This window comes from Temnothorax americanus, unplaced genomic scaffold, assembly GCF_048541705.1.
Source record: "Temnothorax americanus isolate GAGA-0224 unplaced genomic scaffold, ASM4854170v1 Scaffold26, whole genome shotgun sequence".
Classification (NCBI taxonomy): domain Eukaryota; kingdom Metazoa; phylum Arthropoda; class Insecta; order Hymenoptera; family Formicidae; genus Temnothorax; species Temnothorax americanus.
The window spans coordinates 2,265,676-2,291,248 of NW_027509401.1; the positions used below are offsets into that span (position 1 = coordinate 2,265,676).

Consider the following 25,573-nt stretch of genomic DNA (forward strand, 5'->3'; position numbering starts at 1 on the left):
GATTACCTTACTTTTCGTGGGAATCTTTTTGAGTTTGGGAACCGCTTTTTTAAAGCAGAAAAGGTCTTTTGACAATGACTCTATATCATTCGGTCACTTATTTTACTTCCGTTACGTAATCGTCCTATCCGTGCACCGTTATTATCGGTGAACACATAGGAAGCGATAGTCTCCTTCAGCGAGAAAGAGAGACGGAAGAATGATCACGATTCATCGGGCAGTTCCGGCGATCGATGACGTAACACCGTTTCCTCTTACTGAAAGCTACCACGCTCGAGAAAGTCAGCAATTCCAATAGGTATAATTTTGATATAAAAATGAGTTCAGATTCCGACGAGTGTAAACAAGCAAAAATAATACTTACAATCTATCTACTACCTACATTTGCAGCTCATTTTTAGTAATAAATTTTTTTTTATGATTGTGCAACATGAAATCAGAATCACACTATTATAGTTTTAATTTCTGTGAGAGATATGGCCAGACATTTAATTTATGATATCGGATATATTTGCGCTGTTATCGTCAATGTGGACACCAGGAACGACCACACGTTATCTCGAGGAGGTGAAATCGTGCGATGAAAAATTAATTAAAGAATTATTTAATTGATTCCATCTGACCCCGATTTCTCTCCCGCGGTGTCTGGCGCTATCGACACGCATGATTATTAATATTGCGACCTGCTATCGTGCGAACGTTAATTAAGGCCATAACAGACTGTGCGTTAAGATCTCGTTGGGACCGCGTTAGAAATTAACGCTCGATAAGAAAGTCTTGGAATATGTAATTATTTAATTATTAGCAATATATCATAATTATACGTTTATAGAAAATGTTCTTGCTAATTATACTAAAGAATAATCTATTTAAAGATAAATCGTTGATCGAAAGATAAGTAAATTTCACTCGATTTTTGCAGATTTTAACTTATTATGTTTTATTTAAATTTTAAACGATAGTTGAATCATATTTCTATTATCTGAATATGCACCGTTAATTTTATATGTTCAAAGTAATATCTATATTGTAATATTCCCTATACTCATTGAGTTCACGCGTCAAAACTCTATAACGTTTCAATCTCTCGCTCGAAAAGCATAGCGCGATCATCCAGTCTTTGCAGTTGATTGTCGTAGAACTGCTAGAGCGTTCCCATCGTGATTACGAGAGCGAGCAGTCGAGTTGGTTTGATCGTCGGCTATCGGCGCGCTTGGAACGCAATAAAACCCGATCGCTTAAACTCGGCGGCTCACAGGTGGAACGACGATATTTCTAACATGTTTCCTAACGGATGCGTCGCAAGATTTTCCTTGCGTGACGCCTAACATGAAACTCGGAGGTTTGACTCACCGTAGAGATGGTCGTGTTCCATTCACGCTCCAGTTACGGCCCGGTCAAATATCTGAGTATTTCGATTGGACTTCACACACGTATCGCTGATTAGATTTTATTTTGCTAGACGTAATCCTCAAAGAGTCGTCGTACCGCAAATAGATACTCGCGTTTCAATCACGATTTAATTACACACACATCTATATATATTCTCAGATGTACTATTTAACAACATATCTACTAGTTTAATAGAAATAATCAAATATTATTGACTAATTCTTGTTATATTAGTTCTATCAAGTAATTTGTAATCAACTTCAATGGTAAATTAGCGACAACATTTGGCTCATATGCAGTATTTTTTATGTCAAAATCTTTAAATTTCATAATTACCTTTTTAAATTGAAATTTTATGTAAGCGTACGTGCGTCGTAACGGTTAACCGTTAAGAAATGTTCCAGTAATATCGTTATTCTCGCCAATCGATTTTACCCGCGAGATTTCTAATCATCACAATATACAGCATGCGCTTGCGATGGTTTCATCGGGAGAAATTTATTTTACGTACATTTACATCGATAATACCGTCTCGGTTGATTGCTGATTTTTACACGCGTCAATGAACGTTCTAATTCGACGTAGACTTTTCGTGTATTCAGATTAAGTTTGATTGATTATACCTGAATGTCTCGCAGAAGCGAAACTTGAATCTGTCGTCCTTCAAATTATTACTCGATTCCAAAGAAATGTCGGAAATGCTTGAATTGTATCGATAATTGCGAGTGCGATGTCAATGTACGAACTTATTCGTAGGCTCCGTGGTTGGTCTCCTCCGTCGAAGAATTGCGAGCTACGAAATCGCACGCGATACATCGGAATTTCGCGTTCGAGCGATCTATTTTAATTGGCGCGCGCGCGCGCGAGGGGACGACAAGCTGCTTCTTCCGTGACGCTTATCGTTAGTCGTTAAAACGTACACTCGATAATTGAAGTCGTCCCTTCGTTCCCATTCTAAACACGTTGCTTTTAATTACGCTTCCGGCACTCGTCCATACCTCGCCTGTCGATACTCGATAACTGTCAGGCTGTCGAACCACTTTTTTCACCGTTAGTTCATATAACGACAGGCTTCTTTCGTGATTCCAAGATGAATTTTTTATAGACACAGTTTTATGGCAGGTATTAATTATAACTTTTCAACTTCAAACGTTAGGTCTCTCGTAATAGCTGAGCTTCAAATTAAATCTTTTTTAAAGTGAGCTCCAAAAAATAATTAAATAACTTTATAATTACTTAAGTAACATGTCAATAATGATTTATTAAAATTCCTCGTTATCAAGTGTACAGATTTCAATATTTTGCATACATTATCGTATATTTTATTTTTTTTCCATCACATTTCTCTTTTGAAATTCTCTGCATACAAGGACTTTGTCACCGTCGAGAAAATTAATGAGCGGAGTTGTCACGGTGTTTAAACGATTGCGGACGATCATTATGAGTAAAAGCCGCAGGTAGTGCCGAATCGCGCGACAAGATGGTCCATTCGGATCGATCACGCCGCAACTTTCTACGGCGCGCCGCAACGATGGAATGCGCCTGCAGCGTTGTATCGAACCCGCACCTACTTTCGATCTAAGGCACGTGAATTCGGCGGCTTCTGTGTACCTGTACACGGAGTAAATTTCGGTCATCGAACACTCGGTAGGGGGACGGGAGCAATGATTCCTGCGGGGTTCCACTCTCACCGAGCCGATCTCGACGTTCCTCGAGGAGGACTTTCTTTTTCGCACGAGTTTCGCGACCTGAATCCGCCCGACGAATCTCTTCTTTTCGTTTTTTTTCTTTTCTTTTCTTTTCACATGCCTTTTATCTCAGTCCCCGACCGAGCCGATTCAAACGCGACGCGTCGCTTTTCATTTTTGTGCGATTAATTAAATTTGGAACAACCTCGACTGCGATATCTCGTCCTCGTAACCATACAGACTTTGAAGCCACCGATTCACGGTTGTAACAGTTGTAACACGTAATTTAGAAAGCGATTGACTTCTTTTAAAAATGCAATTTTTACAAAGATCTTTAAATTTACAAAAATGTTTACTTTTTTTTATCCCATCGCCATAAATTCTTGAATGTCTCGGAGAAGCTCTTATTGACGCGAATGAGTCGTACGAGGGCTAACGAATAAAATTTTGATAAAAGCAATGTCACGAGAAATAAACAAACATATTTCCGTGTCTCACAGTCCAGTCCCATTTTCGTCGCTGCAGGAGGCAGTGCGGCAAGAGGGGTGAGCGCAGGGGATACCACGGGATTACGGGCGAATTGCGTTAACGGGCGGAAAAGCATTTTTTTCATATATCCTCGGTCGTTCGCATGCATCAAACGTGCGACGTAAATGCACCCGCCGGACGGCCGCGCCGGAAGGATCGACGTTACCGGAGGCGGCACCTATATTATACGGCGGCCAGTCACGACGTCGTCCTCCTCCCGGCTCGTGACACGTAAAGGGGCAATTACTAGCTCAGGATGCGTGGACATGCATTTCGCATGCAAACACGCCGCTGCCAGTAATTAAACGATCCTGGAGAACGTTCCGCGGATGCGCGAGCGCCCTGGCCGGCCGGGCCGTCGTCGTTTGCGTTACGACTCGTAGAACACGATGACAAAGTTGCGCTCGAACGATTAATCAGGGGGACGTGACCGATCCTCTGCGCGTTTCGAGCTTAAATGTATGCGGAACGTGTCGCTGTACCAGCGGGAATCTCGACGCGACGAGATTTAGCGGACGTGAGAAGTATTGAAAGTTTGGAATCTCGAGACGCATGAAGCGCGCGATAATAAAATAAAATCTTGAAGGATCCTAATTTTAAAATCGAATGAATAAAAGAGAAAGAGAGAGAGAGAGAAATCTCGAGACACTATTGATTTTGATAATGCTACTCCCGATTTTTATCGCTTCCTCTCGAAGCTTCGCGTATAGCGTCAAATATTTCGGACACAGCAATGTTATACGTTTGTCAAATATCTTCTTCTTCTTTTCTTTCGGTCCCGACCACGTCCTCTTCGCTACCGCTCGATCTTCGTTTCCGAAGATACTTCGAGGTCCGTAATTACCGGATGCCTTTTGCGCCTATTTGGCCGGGGCGCACTCTGTAATCACGTACGCATTACGCCGGTACGATGATCGCGATCGCGAACGCGCGTATACGGCACCTGTGCGTCTTATCGCCGACAGATGGTCTAACGTTACGATTCCTGATTAATTAAAGCTCCCAAGAAGTCGACGGCGGGCAGCCGTGCCGCGCGCTCTTTAATGAGCTAAAGTACTGCTCGATATACCGATTCGGTAGCTATGACCACGCGCGATATATTACTCGCGCGCCTATGCCCGCTTAATAACTCGCTCTCTCTCTCACCCCATATTCCTCTCTCTCTCTTTCTCTCTTCCTTTCTCCCTTTCTTCTTTCCTCCTTTCTCCATCTCCGTCTTTCTCTCTCTTTCCGAAGTCCATCTTTTTCTTCTTGTCCCTGTTTCACCCCAGGTTTTCCTTCTCGCTTTACCCCTCGCTCGCGGCACGGCCTCGGCCCTCTCCTCCGCTCCTCCCGACAAGGAAATCGCGAGAGGAGAGGGAACGGCATCCGAAGGATCTCAGCGTCAATTAAGCAAGAGTTGCGAGACAGGCCTAGACGTATATACCTACTCGCACAATCTGCATTTATCTCGGCGAGAGTTACACACACAAGAGCCGTTTGCTATCTACCGCACCGTGATACGTACGAAAGGCAGGGAGTACGAAAAGTCAGTCCGTGAGTTAGACCCGCTCGTCTCGTGTTTCGCGCCCGCGAACTCGCCTCGGCTTCAACAGGAGTCACGGAAGAGCGAGCGAGCGAATGTGCAAGTCTCGTTAATGCTCGCGGAGGAAAATTAGCCTCGCGCGGCACGAAAGTGTGACGTTTCGTTAGGAAATTCGTTGCTCTCGTGACCAGGCAATTAATGCTTTAAGTAACCGCGACAGTGCATTATGATGCCGCAACACGCGGATTTCTGCACTGCAGTGGTAAACGTTAGGAGAAACAATGAAGAATTTCGTTTAATATTGCATTTAATTTCGGACGGCAGATTACGTGACATTTTAATGTTTTAGAGATGTTTAATAAACATTATTAAACATCTCTAAAACATTGAAAACTATATTATAATCGATATTATACTCTCATCTGCCGATCGACGGGATTTTATTGTTGCATGATGAAAAATCGCTGAGTTAAGTATCTTCCGCGCGGGTATATTCCCGCATAAATCTTTGCGAAACGTATCCGTCCCGTGTAATTTGCGCCGCGGATTCTGCGAACCGAAAAAGCTCGTTCCGCCGGTGTGAGCCGAGGGATGGTCGTATACCGGTTTCGATGCTCGGTACATCGAGGGGGTGCGCGCGGATCAGAGGTCACAGCCGAGTCGAAAGTCGACTTGCCGCTTGCCGCGGCTCTCGGCGCGAGGCAATAGTGTTTCCACCCGCGCCCCTTGCTCGCCCATTGTGCGTTCCATCCAATCATTATTACCGCGATCGAACCGCGGATCTAGCCGGGCGGCGGGGACGCAGCTCGCTCACTCGCGCTGATATATGGTACATCGGGGGTGAGATAATATCTGCGCGCGCGGGTTGCAGGTTGCGACCGGTCGTGGTTGCGGCGCGCCGTTAGGATTTCCACGGCGCGACGGCGCGCGTCGTAACGTTATTACTTTCGAGCAAAATGTGAAAGTTGGAACACGCCATTGTGTGCGGATTCAAACAGTAGGGCCGCCGTGGGTACACACGTGCCTTTGTTTCTCATCGCGAGCGGCGAATATCGCGATTTTTCGTCGATTCCCCCTTTCCTCTTTCCTTCGAGGTGACACGGGGTTTCGCCATCGCCCCCGCTCGTTTAATCAATATCCACGAGTTCAGGTACGAAACGCACAAGTGGACTACGCTACGTGGAACATTTGTGCGAACAATGTCGTTCGCTCATTAATTTTTCGCGTCCTGAGCGCTTAGAGAAATAGATTGATTGTTTGCTCAATCATGCATTCTTTGATCGTGCAAAACATCGTGTTGCAATTTTATTAATTTTTTTTCCAAATTTTAAATTATATATGTATAAATATATTTACTTACTGTTCGACGTATGGCAAACGTGAAAATACACTATAATTACATTGCGGTAAGAATAATCTTGGAATTGTTACATTCCGTGATGATTTGGGTAATCTGGAGTATCGTAGACTACTATTGGCAATCACGTATTATTTTCTAGTCTACCTAAACGTTGAAAGTTGACATGTGCATTGTGGTAGCGCGCCTCGCAACTACGAAACCGACACGTTGATCCAACATGGTCGATTATCCGGTGGAACGTAGCACGCCGTTGAACGAGATTTCTCAACGGCGCGTTTGAGATATTTAGACCGGCTTTTATTACCGGGATGAGCTCTCGTTGTTTCGCACATACTACAGTCAGTATACCGGTTGTCCCTCCCGAGCCCGAGGGCGCAACGGTTAAATTCCAGCGGGCGTTCTCGCGTGGCGGAATGTCTCCCCGAGAGATCCCCGAGTAAAGGAAGAGCCTGGCTCCTTAACCGATCGAGGAGAAGATGGAGAACGCGAGAGGAAAAGGGAGATGGAGAGACTCGCCTGAGTGAGACCTTCCGGGAAATTGGATTGGCATTTTGTTCTTTACGAGCGTTCGCGGGGCCGCCATGGTTCTACAAGATAGAACGTTCCTGTCGGAAGACGGGGCACGCGGTTATACAGAGTGGACATTGTTCTACGGATGAGGAAACACACAATTACATTGGTCTAAGTGAGAAGGTTCTATCTGACTTTGAAATTTCAATCTTATTTTGTTGAAATATTTAGTTGCGTGCTGTTTTTATCGCAAAAAATTATACTTGAGTTTTTTTATTTAAATTGTACGCAATAATTATTATTCGATGACACAGAACATGTAATTATATATAATTCACACACACTTATACATATATACAAAATTGTATTATATTATATGTATTAATTCTAAATGATTCTATTTCTTCCTAATTTTAGTTATACTTTACTTATATCGTTTTCCTAAGAGACGGTTTTATTCAATACTGATGGAAACGTTCTTCAGAAACACATGCCACCTATGTTTAGTTGCTACCTTATTTTTAGCTAGAGAAAATTATACCTGCGCATTGAACAGATTATTAGTATTAAATTTTGTCGGAAGACGAAATGCGCGGTTAATCGAGGTGAAATATAGGAAGGACGGACCGTAATACGGGGTGAGACATTGTTATTGAAACACATAGAAGATACGTGCTCTTTCATTTCGTGAATCCAAGAACGTAATAACGACCCTTGCCCATCATTTCCGATCTACCAAGCTCCCGTGCTTTATCGATTCGAATCTCGGTCCGAACGCACTACATATAGCGAATGATACTTCCGTTGTGAAGTACCGGAGCCAATCTCTAATGATAGGTCACAATAAGCGCGGTTTGCTTCCGATTCTTCCATTGGTTAAGAAAACTCCGCATTGCGTAAATCGTGTGAGAGAAAGGGACAGAGACACACATCGTTTCATTCCAAACGTCACAAATAACGCGAAAAAAGGAAAAAAAGGAAGAAACGGAGCACCCAGTGACGCGCTCGATCCGATCGGATCGGATTGTCGGCTCGGGCGCTTGCGGATTTTTGCCACGGCGCGTGCAGCAGGAAGCGCATGATTTGTGCCGACAATCGCGACACGTAGGCGTATGTATATCGCCCGGGAATACAGTCCGGGTTCGATTCGAGTTCCTCGAGATAGCCGGGGCTGCGCAGCTGCCTTGCCTGCCTGCTATCCTACATCCTAGCTCGCTCGCGCTCACGCCGAGCTATCGCGAACGAGAAGACGGCAGACGGAGAATCGTTCTTCCTATCCTTCCAAGTTCGATGACTCTCGGCGATGATCATCGCGAGGGGGCAAACGTCCTCCTCGCCCCTGCCTTCTCGTTCCCCGTTCTCTCTGCCTGGGTCCCTTTGCGCTTCGTCGCCCCCTGCGCTCCTTCTCTTCCTCCTCCTTCTCCTCCTCCTCCTTCTACTTCGTCTTCCTCCTTTTCCTTCTGACGTTGCTCCCTTCTTCTCTCTTTCTTCGTCTTCCCCCCGCGGGTACCCTACGCTCGAGTTATCATAACCGCCGCCATCCGTCATGCATCACTTGCCACTTTGTGCCCCGGAGAATCCTCTCGCCGCGCGGCACGACAATCGCGCGCGAATCCACTGGAGAATCGACGCCGATGACGCCGAGCGAATAGCAAGGTATCGTCAGGTGTTGTCACTAGGAGTTTTCCTCGCGTACAATTGAACTTTACAATAAAAATGATTATTCAGGAAAAATTGGCTAGCTGATGTATAATATTTATGAAGGCTTTTAATTATTTTTAGAATTGTTTTATTAAAAATTGCACTTTACACGTATGTAACATAATTTTATATGTGCATTGTATGTTTATATATAATATCAACTAGGAATTACAAAAGTTTATAGCCATTTAAAAGATCACGATGCTGATGCAAGTGTTGCCACAGAATTGTTTCGCATTAGACGTAATTAAAATATCCTGTTACGGGTTCATTACCATTGCATTTACGATAAAATTGCGCACGTTCCAACATTTAAACGATTGTAAGCTGCGTGAATTTCAGAATGCATTGTCGGAGGTGAAACTGTGAGAACCACGCTCGGTGTCTTTTTCTTCGATCCGACTGTAATATCGATCAATCTGGTCCCCGTTGTTTCACCGCATCGTGCGGAAGTGAAACGTGTTGCAGTCGGGCCTTCCTATTTCAGAAAACGCAGGTAAACACGCGTATAGTGTACTTAGCAAGAATATCTAAGCTATCGAGGAATATATCTAAGCCATAATTTGCACCTCGCGTTTATCGATCAATCGGTTATTTCATCTCAACTGCAAGCTTCGATACGAACCCTTTTCACCGGAGGAAACCTGTACTTCAGATCGTCGCCTTTCGCGCACACTCGATATCGATGTCAGTATTATACGCCTCCTGAGAGCGATCGCGCGAGCGTAATTTCGCTCATTCACCCCGCGAATTTTTCGCGAATAATAAGCATCGGCATCGCGCGCGAGCGACGATTCGATCTCCCGATGTTTTTATTTTCAATTCGACGCGAGATCGGGACATCTATAGAGAAAGAGAGCAAGAGGGAGAAAGAGACGCGCGGGAAAACCAGTTTTCCACGCGCCGTCGTTTCCACGCTGCGTTGAATACGAGATGCATTAACAGGGACCGTCTTACTAGTTTTACGTCGTTTACCTTAACGACGTCGACTTTTCTCTCCGACGCTTTTCGCATCGCTCTTACTCAACCCGGGCTAGCGGTACTACCGGTCGATCGACACGGACGGGTCGCGTGTGCAGGTTGGGGCACCTGCTCCCGTACCGGTGGTGAATGGAAGAACTTACTTTAGAAAGACGCATCCCAGACGGTCTCTCTTTCTCTTTTTCCCCGTATCCCGACACGACTGACACGAGGTTAAGCCACGTCTAACTGTAAGATAATTGGCCTGTTCGTTCGGATCGTTCGGTCAACTCGCGTGCGTTTACTCTTCTCTTTTTCCGCTCTTCCTCCCACCGGCTTCCCGGGACCCCGTGCACCCTTCGTTCATCAATGGCCTCGCGAACCGTCGCGTCGTCCTTCGTCCGATAGGAGATGTATAAAGATGTTAGAAAGTTATTGAGCAATGGCACTTTTTCCGAATACGATCGGAGAGAGAATGCACATTATAAGTAGAATTGATGATATTTATACGATATATACTTGTTTCCATTTTGATCTTGATAGCAAGAGGAAGATGCAACGCTTCCTTATAATCTGTATTCATGCGAATGATTTTTCATCGACGACATTATCGTGGATAAAGTTGGCTCGTAAAATATACTTCTCGCGGAGAAAATATTAATTAGAATCAAGTGTTAAAATATGAGCGCGTTATTATGCAACAGTGTAGCCTTATCGAAGAGCATTTAAGGCGAACTCTGCAACATATTTGTAAATTGATCACTCTAATTAACATTTAATTACACCCTTAATCGTTATGCAAAGCGCCAAACGAATTGGTATGCGAAAGCGTACTTTGGATGCAGGTGGTTTAAGGGAAATTGGAACTGGTTTGCAAATGATTCTCTTAATTGGCCATCCAATCGTTCTACGGAATATATCGTCGTACAGAGTATTTAAGCCCGGCTCGTAACACTGTATCAACATTTGCATCTATTTATCATATATCTTCTATAGATTCGTTTTATTTTCTTTTATTCATCTGCGTTACACAATTTCTTTTGTTTGTTATCGTTAGAATCATTATATTATTATCTCTAACAATGCGTTTTATATTTATTCCAATTATTATGCAATTATAGTTATTATTTTTTCTTCGTATCTATTCTTATTGTATTTCTACTAGCGAATATAGAACTCATTGCTCTTTCAGAATTCACTTACAAACTTCCTGCGAACTGTATGATCTGCCAAGCTGATTAGCTTATCTTTCTGAAAGTCATATTATACTTTAGAAACAGCGTAATTCTTATTGCTCCCATAAAAATTTCCGGATTTATGGCATCATTCAGCTTTACGGATCCAATTAGATCCCACGGTAACTTTCAATAGGATTTTAGGCGAACACGTTAGATAATTGGTCCCGCTTTCTGATCCTTCCAGATGCAAGATGAATGGCGAATCGTGCGCACCATAGAGACGCCAGGTCGGCATAGAAATGGGCAACAACGGCAGCAGCTCTCATCAATATTGCGCGTCCAGCGGGCCGTCGCAGGAGATCGCTGGACGAGGGTGGACGCAGTCCTTCCCCCGGGAGCTGAGCAGGCATCACCCTCAGCAGCCGACGGGACACAAGGTTCTGCCGGAGCCGCCCAATCAGCGGCTACGCGCCACCAATAATGGAAGCATCATTCACAACGGGGGAACCATAAGCGGCCGCCGGCCGCCGGCCCTCACGCTTCCGCACGACCTTAATAAGGTAAGGATTCGCGGCGGCTTTTCGAATCGTGCTGATGACGTGGCGTGCCGTGCCATGCTCTTCGTGTGCCGCCGCACGATCCGTTGCAATTGCGGGCACCATCGGCGGGTGCGTGGAAATTTATTTTGCCGCAGGTACAGATTCTCATGCCGGTTGATAATTTTCCTTGTTAACAATAGTGACGGATGGAGACATTGATAGGAAGATAGTAATAATAAATTAGACGATACATTATACATTGTCAGTCAAATTTAACTGCGTCAATTTTTTATCAGTATGTTAGAGATATGGCGTTATCTCTGATTTGTCACAATTTTTAATCATTCCGCTTGGGATAAACCAAAGGACAAATAAATTTTTGCTCGCATTTCGCAAGAGGAGCATATTGTCGCGTTCGTATATGTTTGTTTTCGATCCACTTCGAAAGCGGAAAGTCTGCTCCATCGAAACGCCTCCACAAAAAGATATGCACGTGGTGCAAACCGCTTCGATTCGGAGAGTTATGTATTCCGGAGTGGTTTGACAGCAAAAGTAAATGCGCCCCCGCAGTGATCGGACAGCAAAAAGCATTCTGAAGCGTTTCTATTTTTATAACAAGAAAGATTTTATAGCGGTTCAATACAAGCGGTATCAATTTGTAAATCTAATACGAATCTATCGAAATTCCAAAAATAAAAAAGGAGAACGAGTACGGATATAGTAAATGTATATCTCTTCTTATATATTTATTTATTTAGATTTTGGGTCAATTTATATGTATAGTCGAAAATAAGAGTCACGGAAAGACTGATATTTTCTACTCCGAATCGCTTTAGCGTGAAAACTTGCCTTTGTAAAATTGCCGAAAAGATAATTTTTTATTCCGACTCGCCTCGGTTTTAATCTTCTGATTTCGTGTCTAGCCAGTTCTCCTTCTGTCCACGAAGACGCACGTTTCCGCCGTCTAGAATTCTCACGCGGGATGATAATGCGCATCCGTGCAGAATTCGTATTGCGTCTTTTGGCCGGGCGCCATGTGTCGTAACCCGGTTAAGATTATTCTATAGAGCGACTTTTTACCGCAAATTCGCGAAATGTATCACGCGGCTTTCATCGAACGCTTTGTGCCGACGATCACACAGAGACGACGGTTTCTCATCCGCCCCGCTTTATCGTGATACCTCGTCCTCCATAGCGCTTATTACGCGCTATCAGAAGCAAGTCGCGTACGCTTTGTAAATCAACAGTGTTCTAAGAATAAACGTAACACTTTACCGTTCTACCTTTATGTAATACTTAAGAAAAAAAATATTCTCTTAACCCGTTATGCATATAATCGGAGCTCACTAATGGGAACTCCTATTATGAGAGGCAGACGTAAATATTTTGCTCAGCTCGCGCATGCAGGACTGTGCATGGGGATTTAAATCGTTGTAAAAATGATTGAACAAAGCGAAGGAAATCAGGGATTCAAGTCGGTATTTTTCAAGCCTGCTCTCTCTCTCTCTCTCGCCCTCCAGCAGGGAATATTTCGCAGCCGCAGCACCTCGGCGTCGAACATCGGCGCGTCACGTAGCCGCAAGCTCGAGCACCATTGCTGCTACTACGGGAACGGGTCGAGATGCTGCATGGAGAACGAGATGCAGGAGCTCAAGAGATTCGGCAGCGAGCCCGATCTGCGGTACTCGCCGATGGCGCGGGAGGCGGCGCGCTGCAACGGGAAGCAGCAGCAGCAGCAGCAGCACGCGATGGAGCACCGGCATTGCGGAAGCGGGCATTATCCCGAACGAGAGTGCAGGGAGCGAGAGAGCCGGTACAGGGGCAAGAAGAAATACAAGGCACCGGCGCCGCCGTCAAACGGGGTCGTTGATGGATCGTCCCCAGATTCTTACAGGTAGAAATGCTACTGATACATCGAGTATCACCTTTATTTCTCGAATTATTGTTATTTAATTTATAAGCCAGTAAAAAATTTTTATTTGAATGAATAATATTTCTATAGACGTTCTTTCTTAAGATTGATAATTTTTCACCAGGAATTATATGATATCAATAATAATTTGCAAATGTCGATCTCTTTTTTTATCAAGTATATAAATTATATTAACATTAGTAGAGAGCTTCTCGTCTACCAATAGTCAGTCTAAAGCATCTATGTTTCGATGTAGGAACCTTGTTCCTAGATATACTGAATCTGGTCAGGATCGACCGGGTGGTTGCCGCGGAGAGGAGGTTCAACCGCCGCCGAGGCGGTCGCGCCTCTTCAAAACGCGAGCGGAAACGAAGAGAGCGCAGGTCAACTGGCTCTCTTCTTCCTCGTCGTCGCAAACACACGCTATCGCGGAACGCTGCGAGAACGGTGGCAGTGGGCTGGAGAACGAGCGACGGTGGCGTGGTGAGGACGGCCGCGCCGCCAACAAGGAGAACAGGCTCGTCTGGCGTGATCAGAGCAACCATCTCCATCAAGATCGTTGGTGCCGGGATGAGCATAGGCGTTCGCGAATCTTTGATGGCAAGAACACGCTGCAGAGAAGCATGAGCAGCCCGGAGTTCCAAGCGGAGTTGATGCAAGTAGCCAGGAAGGTGCGCAATAAGCTCAATTGCGGCGGCAGATCCTCTGTAGAGTCGGCAAACTTGGAACGCAACAGCGACGCTGATCGATGCACAAAAGAGCCGAAGATCGAGGAGGTGAAAAGGCCGGAAAAGAGATCAGCGAGGAACGAGGAGAGTTGCCCTGAAGAGCGCGTGATCGAGGACAGGATGGTCGAGGAGAGGCGGCTACCTGATCGTTGTAATCGATCCGAAAATAAGCACAACTCGTATGACGAGCACAAAGGGAACGCTCGTGATCCCGGGAGAACTAAGGACTACTTGGAGGAGAGGCAAGCGGAGGCTGTATCGGGTGGAAAAAGACGACTCGTCGAGAAATCAGTGTTCGACGAATACTCCGCGATGCACCCGAAAGAACCTCTTCGGAAAGGTCCGAAGGATCGCGTGGATGCCGTGGGGCAGTCCTCGGGAGATAAGCTCTCGTCGGAGAAACAACGGAGGGATCTTCTTGAGGACTATCAACGAGCGAAGAGTGTCGCGAAGAACCGGAAGTATGAAAACGCGGCAGACTCCGGGAGAACCAGATCGGAGAGTCCGGTGAGGCCTTACATCAGGGTCACAGATTCTCGCGGGCAGGGTTCCGGGAGGGAAAGCACGCCTGAGCGAACGAGCGAGGCCAAAGAAAGAGAGAAGGAGAGAGATTCCGATCGTAGATGGCGGAAGAGCGACGTTAGGAATACTGATGGCGCGCCGGACGAGAAGAGATGGTCCTGCGAACCTGTTTCCGCGACGGCGGAGAAGAAAGATGCAAAATCCAAAGAGAAGCTCGCGAGGAAACCAGAAGCCAAGGAAGTCCGCGAGAAAAATTGGCACGTGTAAGTTGCTCTCGCATCTCAGATCCATTTATCTCTCACTCGCGAGTCGCGGATGCGTGCGCGTGCGTTGAAATGATTCCGATAATTATTTCCCTTATCAATGAATGTCTTGAGCGCACGGATGCGTATAGACACGTAATTAGTTTTCCGATGATGACGAATAAATGATGATTAGTGCATTCATTTGTAATCATCGCGCAGAGTTTGATATCTCTTTGATCATTTCTCTAGATTGCCGTCACCTGAGAAATCCGCACCGAAGACCTTCTACTTCGGCATGGACGAAGCGTTATCGAATGAGTCACGGAATTGCGTGGACCAGCACATGGAGCAAATCCAATCTAGGTTGCAGACCAGACAAATCAATGGATCAATCGAATGCCACGACTACACGGATGATGTGAGTAACATGTTTCTTTTTTTATTTATAACGTTCTATTAATAAAATTACAAGATTATTGTCTAGCGTAATTCTTTATTTTAAAAAAGAAGAGTTTGAATACATATTTTAATGAACCGAATGATTGCAATTTTCAGGGGAAAAGCGGAATCGAGGATATCTCATTGAAATTGCGACCTACGTTACCTAAGAAACAGTTGGAAATCCCGCGATTTTCACCATCGGCAGCGTGGAGATTACTGTCAGCGTTAGAAGCACCTGGACCAACCATGAGCACGGCGAGCGAGGAAATTCCGGTAAGCGCGTAAAAAATATTTTAATATGATAATTAGCAAAATAGTTAGCAAGTGAAGAGATGCAAAATATTTGGAATATGTCCGGTTATATTGTTACGTTGTTTGGTATCAGGTGATGTTCGAGGAACGTATCGAACGTCTGTCGAGGCCGCCTCCGCCGCTGATCGTACTCGGTCCGCGAAGTTCGCACGATAAATCTGGCGATTCTGGTATATCCGGGGATGCCGGCGCGGCCAATGACGACTCATTGGACATTAGCACCAATACCAACAACAATCGATTGAAGACACCGGCGACGAGACCGACGTGGACGCCGCAACAGGATCTAGGCGAGGAGTCCAGCAGTGACGCCGGAGTGGATTCGCCGCCGCCGATGCCGACCCCGGTGAAATTTCCGCCTAGGGCGCACGTATTCTCGTTGTCGTTGCCACGCGACGACAATCGCATGTACTTGTATAATCCGGATCTGAAGAATAAGGAAGGTTCAACCTTCAATTCGCTGCAGAAGTTGAAGAGGTCGGTGTCGGGCGCCCTCGGACTCGGACCGCTAGACTTGGAGAGGAAACGCACTCGCGACGTTCTCGACGATAATTGGCTGCTGTCGACAAGCGCCCCGACGTCGTTGCAGCATACCCAGATCACGGACGCAACGCGATCCTCGCCACCCGGTTGGAAGCCCGGCTTCGACGACGAGGATGAGGACGAGGTTTTAGTAGAAGATTTGGAGGATCGCGGTGACTTTCCTGTGATCATGAAGCCGCCCTCGTTTTCGTACTTGGCCTCCGGCGGTCATGTAATGTACTTGCCTGAATCTAATGACTCTCAATATCAGTCGCAGAGTTTGAACTACAGGAGCAACATGGCAGTGGAAAGTGAAAAGAATTCTGGTAACGGCTCCGGATCAAAGTACCGCAAGAACGGTGTGGATGAATTCAGGAAACCTAGCAAAGATGTAGAAAAGACGAGCAAGCAGCCCAAAGAATCAGTCATTTTGAAAGAAAAGCCTTTCGCGAACGATGCAAAAGTGAATACTAGATATTCCAAATCGTGTGACAACATTTCTGAGATGAAACAACGAAGTACTTCGCCCGTCGGTGGTCAGCAAAATTTGCAGGATAATAAGGAAATTGCGCCGGAAGTCAAAGCACCGTTAAAGAGCAACTCGAAAGGCCGTAGATTTACATTCCAGAGTACTGTGCGGCAGATCGAGAGGCGTAGATTAGCGGAAAAGCTATCGCGGGAGGCGGAAGCCAAGGAAAGACAGAGGAAAGGCGAGCTGGAAGCGATGCGTAAGGTAGAGGAGGAGTTCCAACGAAAACGAGCTAGAGAGAAGGCGAATATCAGGCAGCAACTTCGCTTGTACAGCATGGATGAAAACCTGAGGTAAGGTTCTTGAAATTACGCTTGAAATTAAATGCTTTAAAACTTTGAGATATATTGAATTTTTTTATCGATTTTGTATTTAGCTATAGATAAAATGTTTAAGACTAAAATATTTATTATTCAAGCTTGTAGCTAGAAAAAAGTGTAGTTTTTGAAGAGAATATAATTTGTTTAAAACACTTTTTAAGATAGATGGTCATGATTTAATTATTTTTAATAATTATAGTCTCCAGAATTTCTATTTATTATTAACAATCTGTTTCAATTACAGTAGCTTGCCCACTGTGTGGGACAGCTCGCAGTTATCTCGTGCGGATCCGGACGGCGCGCCATCGTCATCCGCGTCGTCACCCACGTCAGTCCCACCGGCGAAATTGACGACTATACGAAAGAGCAGCGTTAGCAGCGATGAGTATTTGCGTAAAAGAGCGTCCAGCGTGGATTCTAGACAGCAGCAGCAGCAGCAGCAGCAAGAGCAACAGCATCAACAGCAACCGAGGGAGTACAAAGATTACCGGCCAAAGTATTATGACTGGGCGCCCACCGAGTCGTCGTCGCATCTAGAATATAAGCAGACCACGGTGCATCCTAAAGTGGTATGCGACATTCCCAAGAGCTCGCCCGTTTTCGTGGATGCGCACGCGAACGTCAATAAAACGGCGAATCTTAGCTCCACGCCCAGATCCGACAATTACAGGTAAGCGTAACAACAAATCGATTTTAAATCGTGTGAAATACCTTCTTGATGAGTCCTATATAACTTCGAAATCAATTAAAAGTTGAATTTTTATAACTCATACTTTTTTTAGTTTATAATATATTATATATTTATATATTTCTTGAAATGTGTGTGCAAACACTTTTCGCAACGATCTAAAATATTTGCTTAAAATGAGTTAACTAAGAAAATGATAGGGAAACATGTTACTTAAAACTGGTTTTTAAAAAAACTCAGATAATTAGGTAAAATGATTTATTCTTTATATTTATCACGCGATGTTCGATGGAAAGAAAGTGAAAAGCGCACGCGGTATTTTCATACATAGGCTACGCAAAAGGATTAAGAAGGGCAAAGGCCTCCACCGCTATGCAATACACATGTACAAAGTGTCTGTCATTCCGAAGAGTCTTCGAATTCACTTTCACTCACGTGCTCGCGGCCATGTTAGGCTCGCGTACAACAGTCCGCGATTGCGAGACGAAACCACTAATGGCGAATAATCTTCTAACGCGTTACTCAACAGGAAAGATTTTGCTCATGGGGCCGTGGCGGCAAGATCCTCCTTAGCCAGCAGCGACAGTGAGCTATCGCAACCGAATACGAGACCGCATTCCAGGCAAGCCGTCAACAAGAGCAAGCCCATACGGTCTAGGTACGTTCGATACAATCTGGTCCCCTTAACTTCCGCTTGAGATAACGATTCCCCGCCCCTGAGAATGTTTCCCGAAATAATAGCGACATCGACGGACGTAAAATGCCTGAACAAGAGTTTTCGTACACACAAAATGTTTTAAAATTATTTTTAAATATTTTCTATCTAAAGTTTCAGATTTGTTTTTGTGCTCGTTCCAGTATGCATAGAATTCATATATAATTCACTCGACAATCAATGTTTAATGTGTCAGCTTGTCTTGCACTTCAGTTGCAAGTTAATGAATACGAGTATTAATGTTTGCTAGACATAGTAGTAATTAAATCTACTAATCGCACCCGTAGGTAAGAACACGCGCGTCTCGTGCGACTACTAATTTTTGGCTTTCTGATTTTTTATCATGCGCAGGTTTTAAGGTGGGCGTAAAGTAAATAGTCTTAACACCTCTAGTCATCTAACAACGCTTCATTAAACCAAGCCAAGCAAATACGGTCGCGCTTCTAACTACGTATTGGGCGAGGATGGCACATAAGTGACAAGCATCGTGCGAGAATGGGTAAACCAACGCATCACAATTGTCGTTACGTACGTTTGAGAGAAAGATCGTCGCTCTACGATATTGCGTCTTGGTTTATCTTCCGACGCGTTGAACGCCGGCCAGCATTTTCCAAGTCTTGCGTGCATCTGTATAAGAACTATGCTAATATTTTACTAGATCCTCAACTCGCCTAGAATAGATGTTTGCCTTGGCGTTCAGCGCGTTGACAAATACAGCAGAGGCGTCACGTGTGCTCGACCCCAAAATATTGATCTTCTACGAACGAAAGTGGTTTCCCTTCGAAAAGGAAGGCTGCCTGCATTAAAAGTTTCATTTCTATTCTCAAAATTGATATACATTTATTTTATATCGATTTTTATAAATTTGTAGTTGCATAAAAATGTAAGAAGATTGAAATTTTTAAGTATAGGAATATATGATATTTTATTTAGATAGCTTATACTAAAGTTACTTTTTTAAATTACTTTGTCATTTAATGTTATCTTGATTTCCTGTTGCAATGCGATGATGAAACGTGTCGCGAGTCGTGGCGTTCTCTGCTGATGCCATAGTAGAAAGAACGGGGAGGGGATGTCAAAAAATGGAGCGAAAAGAGTAAGAAACGATTAATCAGGTCGGCTAGCCCAACACGCAGCGAGGAAGCCGTTAGCACAGAGGACGAGACCCCGGTGGAGCCGATCAAACAGGAGCGAAGCCCCATGAACGGCTTTGTATTGAACGGAGTGCAGCCTTTCGTGAGGGAGAAGAGCTACCGACCCATTTCTTTCAATCCCCAACCGCCTCCGCCTATTCCGAGTTAGAAGCCATACTGCGGATCTTAAAGAGTACTTGTAGATGTTAACAAAATTGCGCAAAGAGAATCCGATATATATTATTCATATACTTTCTGACGTACGCGAAATGTCGAGTCTGGAGAGTTCGTTTTGCGGGCTCTCCCTCGAGAGATCTGGTCTATCTGAACCAAAATAAAGATCGTTTTATGTAAAATCGACAATTTCGTGTACGTCAGCCCGTTAAATGTTAAGCCGAAGGGTTTTTATGAAACTTTACTGAACGGAGATTTTATACCGCAGCGTTTATACAAAGAAATAGGCTTTTTTTTTATACGATTTAGAGAATGTTCTCCGAGAGAACTCTGTATTCTCCGCGAGCGTACATAACGATCGCTGTAACAAGCGCAATGATCATTCGTCGCGCGGCATTTTTATGTACGTGAAACTAATGTCAAGTAATACCTTTATACGATGTGTAACAAGTAACACGATCTAACTCCTAACCAAATGTGTTCCGTACGACTGTCGGTACGTCCATCTACTATTTATGTTTGCCGTAAGTATATTAACAAAACAGAAGCGGAATCAAAGATCATAAGCTTATCTCGCGCGCGACGCGTCGTTTTATAGCCCAGTTGTAAAAGGCGCATCGCGGGGAAAAAATACCAATAATACCGGGTGTATACATTTACTTAAACAGGTTTAGGGCAGTATTTTGTAATTATGTACAGGTAACAACCGCAGACGACTGCAAATATTTGCTCACGTAATGTAATCAAACAAAAGATAATGTTGTTATTGACTGCGTGAATTTTTTCTTTTATCCTTGCCACCTTTTATCCTCGCCCCCTTCAACAGACGTCTTCAACAGCTTGAAGTTATGAGCGAGTAACATAAGTTAAATGATGTTAAACAAAGTTTGTAACTTTTACATTAATATTTAGGGAAGAGAGAAGTTCTCGGCTAATAGTCTCTTCGTGAAACAATTTAACTCTTAATTTCCATATAGTTTTCAATGTTTGCTTGCGGTCTTTGGTCTCGCGTTCGAAATTATTTTAAAATCTAATTTTACATGTGAAGTTGGCTATACGTGCGACACGACGAGCGAGGATTTTGGATCAATCGCGACCGGCCGCCATTTTTCCTTCGGTGTCTTACCTGTTCACGTATCTCGACTGGAATCCGGAGAAAGGATAAGAAATGAGTTCGCTAGGTTTCCCGAACATCGCGCCATCGCCTTCCTTAGCTAACATGTGTGTTCTCGCACTCATTTCTTGATAAAATTACGTTTTGTTTTATATTATATTCCCAGACAGTCAAATCTTTCAAACAATAGATTTTACATTCATATCTTTTACTACAGACAAGTGCAATTTGAGTCAATACTGAACGAAAGTAGCGACGATGAAGAAGAGTTCGGCATAAATATTCCAACGTCGCAATCAGGCGTAGCGGCACAGAAACAGCACAGCGATGGCGGCTCTACCACGCAAGGCGACAATTTTACAGATAGAGATGAGGCTCGTATCTTCGAATTAATTTCGGAATGTTTGAAAACTCAATTTCTTTCTTCTCTATGTATTCTTTCGTTTGATTAATATCATACCTGCCTTTATCAAACGAAGAAGCAGGCAAAATCTCGTTAACGTAAAAAGCGCGGTCAACCAGCGAATTCCACATCGCTGTTGTTTGAGAATCTTGGAGAAGCGTCTCGCATTCGTGTTTCGTGAATTTTATATAAATATAAGTTCCATCCTGCCCATCGCAGGATGCCATCATTTTAGCGATGATCTGGTCGAGCAATCAATTGGGCGCGGCCTACTACAACATCCTCACGTCCGAGCTGTTCGCGATGGACGATACTTATGACGACGGTGTTAACTTTAACATCGCGAGGACCCTGTACAAGCAATGCCGGCCGCGTCACGTCGTCACGATCTCCGGCATGTCCGACGAGTTCCTCACGGCGCTCGAGGCCCTGGTAACGTCGGAAATGTCGAGCGATCGGAGCGGATTGTCGGGATCGAGCGGCGCGGGGCCGTCGCAGGTCTCGCTGAGAGTGTTGCGGAAGAGGGAACACGGCTTCGACAGATGCTATCACAGGGTACGATGTCTCAAGCTCCGGTCGGAGCCGGTGAACGCCAGCAACGTCGAGAGGCTTATTTTCCTCCAGGGCCTGTTGAACTTCAAATCGATCGTCATGATCCACGCGCTCGGCCTGCTCTTGATCTACATCGACCAGCATTGGAGCAATATCGCGCTGGATCCTTCCGGCAGACCTGGCTTCGCGTCTCTGGCCAGCGTGACGTTGTGAGTCCCTTATACAATCTCGCCGCTCGCGATAGGACTAATCCTTTAGACATACGGCTACACTGGTAGTGGTGTGGAGCTTATAGAGTTTGCTGATAATCTCTCTGAGAACGTTGTATCGTACGAGAGAATAAGGGTCCGAGTTTTCGTAGCGCGCTTTTTGACGAGTACATCTTTGTTAAACTCGCGATATTTTCTATGAATTTATTACAACACCGGTTTAGTTTTGTCGGCCACCCTCATAGATATTTTTCTGGCTTCAGTAGATGGATATTTTTGAAATTAAAACTCACGTTTAATTTTTTTTTAATTAAAATGTACGATCGTGTTTTTGCACGCGGGATTTTGTAGACGTGACATCGTCATGATAGATGATGACACTTACGAGGCGCTGAATATCGTGCATGCCAGGCATCACCCGAGCCTTTTCAAGTGCGGCGACGCGGCAGCGAAGAAGCAAAGTGGCAGCTTATTCATTCTTCTGAATCGCTGCCAATCGCGACCTGGAGTGCAGTTTTTGTGGCAAGTAGCGCCGCGCGTTATCTTCGTTCTTTTTTTATATAATTTGACGTTATGTATTCTGAAGAGACTGCATTTTGTAGGGAAACGTTGCGGCATCCCACTCGAAATGTCCAGATTCTTAACGAGAGATTCGAAGTCGTCGAATTCTGTTTGAATCCGGATAACCAGAGTATCGTCGAGAATTTGACGTCGTGTTTGAAACACATTTACCGCTTGACTAACGTTATTCTGGATCGATATTTAGCGCAGCAAGCTAAGGTTTCTGACTGGCGACGATTACATAAGGTTCACCACGTTGAATAATTTATTCGATGCCCGTTACCCACATCCCATATTCTATCCAATTGTATTTCACGCCGCAGTCGATCTCCTCCATAATTTACATCGCCGACATATGCGAGAAACACCGCGAGAAAGTAAGGCTGTTCAACAAAATCGTCGGTAGTATCACGAAGGAAGTACGTTACGTCAAGTATTTCATCGAGCACATAGTGGACTTTGGTGCAAAAAGATCCGAGAATGATTCCATCGTGCGCACAAATGTGGACTCACACTTGGACAATCGTAAGTGTGAGCCTTGAACCCCTTCGCGTAATTGTGTAACAATAATATTATATAACTTTCGAAACGTGCGATAAATTAAAATTGCGACGGGCATTCGACTGTCCGAACGTTGCGTGTTACATTTCCATCGGGATACACGCAGTGCACCACGTGAGAAGCACTTTGCCCGAGACCCTGACACGAATGGGGGAGAAAGACATGAAAGACCATCTTCCGGCCTCGGTGACGACCTGCAAGATGGTGTACATACCGAACATCGGATATCTCTTAGCGATCACCGGATGGAACCCGTCGCCGGCCGACAACGTCGATTTGGAAAACCTAGAGCTCAAATTCGTCAGCAACAACATACGTTATTATAAGAGCCCTAGCGCCAAAGGTTGCATTATTTTTCAATTTTTACCACACGTTCTACCCTACGCACGACGTGCATTTGTAATTTCTTTTTGCGTTCGTCTGGAATTAAACGTGCATGGTTTTTCAGAATTGGATAATACTATAGGAGATATAATGTTGAGGATAAATAAACGGGAGAGTTACATTTTGTTGAAGCTTGTGAAGTATATAAATAAGCACGCTGCCTCGATATTCAACGCGATTCAATTGTGCGCCGAATTAGACACGTGAGTGAATCAGACGCGTTACGAGTTCTTCGCGAAGAAACTACGTAGACAAAAGAAAAGATGAAAAAATTATAATTAAAGGACGTAATATTGAAAATAGTAAAAAGAAGCAGCTCTGAATTTATTTGACATAGGATAATAATTTTTTGAGAATTCTCTACGCGTCGTGCCGCGCGTTACAGATTGCTGGCGTTTTACGTGGTCGCGCGAGAATACAACTACGTGAAACCGAACGTGGTCGACCGCCAGATCATAGCGGTGGAGCAGGGACGACATCCCTTGCAGGAGTTTCTAACAACGTTTGTTCCGAATGACATATATTCCGGAGACGGAAAGAGCCTCGTGAAAATCCTAACTGGCCCGAACGCTTCCGGCAAGAGCACTTATCTCAAGCAAGTTGCGCTGATCGTGTTCATGGCTCACATCGGCTGCTTCGTGCCGGCCAAATCGGCCACCATAGGAATAGTGACTCACATCCTGCCTCAGATCACGTCTGTGGACAGTATCGCTCTAAATACGAGTATGTTTCTGCAAGATATGCGGCAGGTAAATAAATAACGTTCTCCAAGAAACATATATAGACGTCTCAGAATCGTAGTGAAAGAAGCAAATTCTGTGCGATATAAATTAAATTAACGATTATAATTAATTAGCTAAAACTCTCGATATTAAAATTAATGAGTAAAAAGGAAAAGTGGCCTATATATATGAGACTTGCATAGCCCACTTTCTCGAGGACTTTGTTATTCTCATCGGTTTCTTTATAGATAAACTCCGCTCTTTACGCGTCCACGCCGAATTCCATCGTCATTTTGGACGAGTTCGGAAACGGAACGTCCGAAGTGAGTGGCTTGTCCCTACTCGCGGCCGTGCTGAACACGTTCGTTGAGCGAGGGACCGACTGTCCGCACATTTTCGTGGCCACGCATATGCATCGGGTAATGAACATGTTACCGCGAAGCCCGATGATCGAGGAGCAGGTAAGACACGTCCATTTTCAGCGTGGCGTTCGCGACATTGAAGCGCGTTCCTCGACGTGCTGTTGCTCTTTCCGAACTTCTATTTTCTATTTCATATAATCATATTATTTATTACAGACTTTCGAATTTGTTACAAACGGGGACGGCTCCGTGGCGTATCTTCACAGTTTAACTAGTGGAAACGTGGGACGTAGCTTTGCACACGCGGCTGCGCGAAGTGCCGGTTTGGACAAAAAGATTGTTAAACGAGCATTAGAGGTAAAGATTTCGTCTCGCGTATACTTGATTAAAACTTTGCTTACAAAAATTACATAAATAAATGAAATAAAACAATTTAACCGGCCTACGCGTGGCACCATGAAAGTTCTAAAAATAAAACTTTTGTATAGGTATACGAAAAATTTAAGGCTGGTGAGTTACCTCCACGATTACCGGAAGTCAAAGGCCAAGACACGTGAGAATCTCTAATATTTTACAAAGATCAGATATGCTCGCGCCGCGCGTGATAATAATCGTGTGATTTGTATATAATTGCAGAGCGACGCACATCATCGAACAATTACTAAAGTCAGAGAATTTCGATCTGGAAGAGTTGAAGAAGTTGGTCCGTCAATTCACGGAATCGCCAGCTGCGAGGATAAACAATAAGAACAATTTATTTCGCAAAACCAGAGTGTATCACATTAAATATTTATAATTGTCAAAATGCCAAAATACATACGTATCATATATTTATCAAAATATTAATTATGACATTGAATGTCTCGTTCAACTAAAGTGTTAAATACATAGTGCTCCAGAAATATCTAATTTTTCAATAAAAAAGTATAATGTATAGAAAAAGTTCGGTTCTCTCTGGTTCGGTATATCGACACGGAGAGCAGAGCGCAGCTCTACCGGATGCGGTAATCACGCAGCGTCTTTCCGGGTGCAACACAGATGTCGGCACCGGTCACCTTTGCGCCCGCTCGCGCCGCGCGGTCC

At 44.4% G+C, this 25,573-nt stretch overlaps 2 protein-coding genes across 7 annotated transcripts in view; both read left to right on the forward strand.

Annotated features, from left to right (window-relative positions):
* LOC143899270 (uncharacterized) overlaps positions 1–20,392 on the forward strand; it is a 66,892-nt gene extending 46,500 nt beyond the window's left edge. The window contains exons 2-10 of one of the 6 annotated variants that reach the window (XR_013257444.1): positions 11,087–11,402; positions 12,902–13,275; positions 13,550–14,806; positions 15,038–15,206; positions 15,344–15,502; positions 15,615–16,885; positions 17,157–17,582; positions 18,130–18,843; positions 19,431–19,573. Coding sequence is in view for 5 of the 6 variants with exons in the window: in XM_077409439.1 (XP_077265565.1) it covers positions 11,142–11,402; positions 12,902–13,275; positions 13,550–14,806; positions 15,038–15,206; positions 15,344–15,502; positions 15,615–16,885; positions 17,157–17,582; positions 18,130–18,258; positions 19,431–19,617 (4,233 nt within the window). In the remaining variant the exon portion in view is untranslated. Of the gene's footprint in view, positions 1–11,086; positions 11,403–12,901; positions 13,276–13,549; positions 14,807–15,037; positions 15,207–15,343; positions 15,503–15,614; positions 16,886–17,156; positions 17,583–18,129 lie in introns of all 6 variants that reach the window. The other 5 variants (XM_077409440.1, XM_077409443.1, XM_077409439.1 and 2 more) reach the window with 5 other exon arrangements.
* A 201-nt stretch (positions 20,393–20,593) lies between these two features.
* LOC143899273 (mutS protein homolog 5-like) lies at positions 20,594–25,481 on the forward strand. The gene is made up of 11 exons (XM_077409457.1): positions 20,594–21,900; positions 22,252–22,422; positions 22,503–22,707; positions 22,785–22,986; positions 23,129–23,365; positions 23,471–23,609; positions 23,792–24,155; positions 24,377–24,589; positions 24,707–24,847; positions 24,979–25,043; positions 25,127–25,481. The coding sequence occupies exons 1-11, from the start codon at positions 21,377–21,379 to the stop codon at positions 25,284–25,286; spliced, it is 2,421 nt and encodes an 806-aa protein (XP_077265583.1). The 5' UTR covers positions 20,594–21,376; the 3' UTR covers positions 25,287–25,481.
* Positions 25,482–25,573: the final 92 nt, after the last annotated feature.

What these genes read in the sequence shown, in the direction of transcription:
- LOC143899273 (XM_077409457.1), top strand. Translation starts at nt 21,377, where the DNA reads ATGATCTGGTCGAGCAATCAATTGGGCGCGGCCTACTACAACATCCTC. An exon ending in ACTGGCGACGATTACATAAG is followed by an intron (nt 22,708 to 22,784) that starts GTTCACCACGTT and finishes TTCACGCCGCAG; the next exon opens with TCGATCTCCTCCATAATTTA. An exon ending in TAAGAGCCCTAGCGCCAAAG is followed by an intron (nt 23,366 to 23,470) that starts GTTGCATTATTT and finishes ATGGTTTTTCAG; the next exon opens with AATTGGATAATACTATAGGA.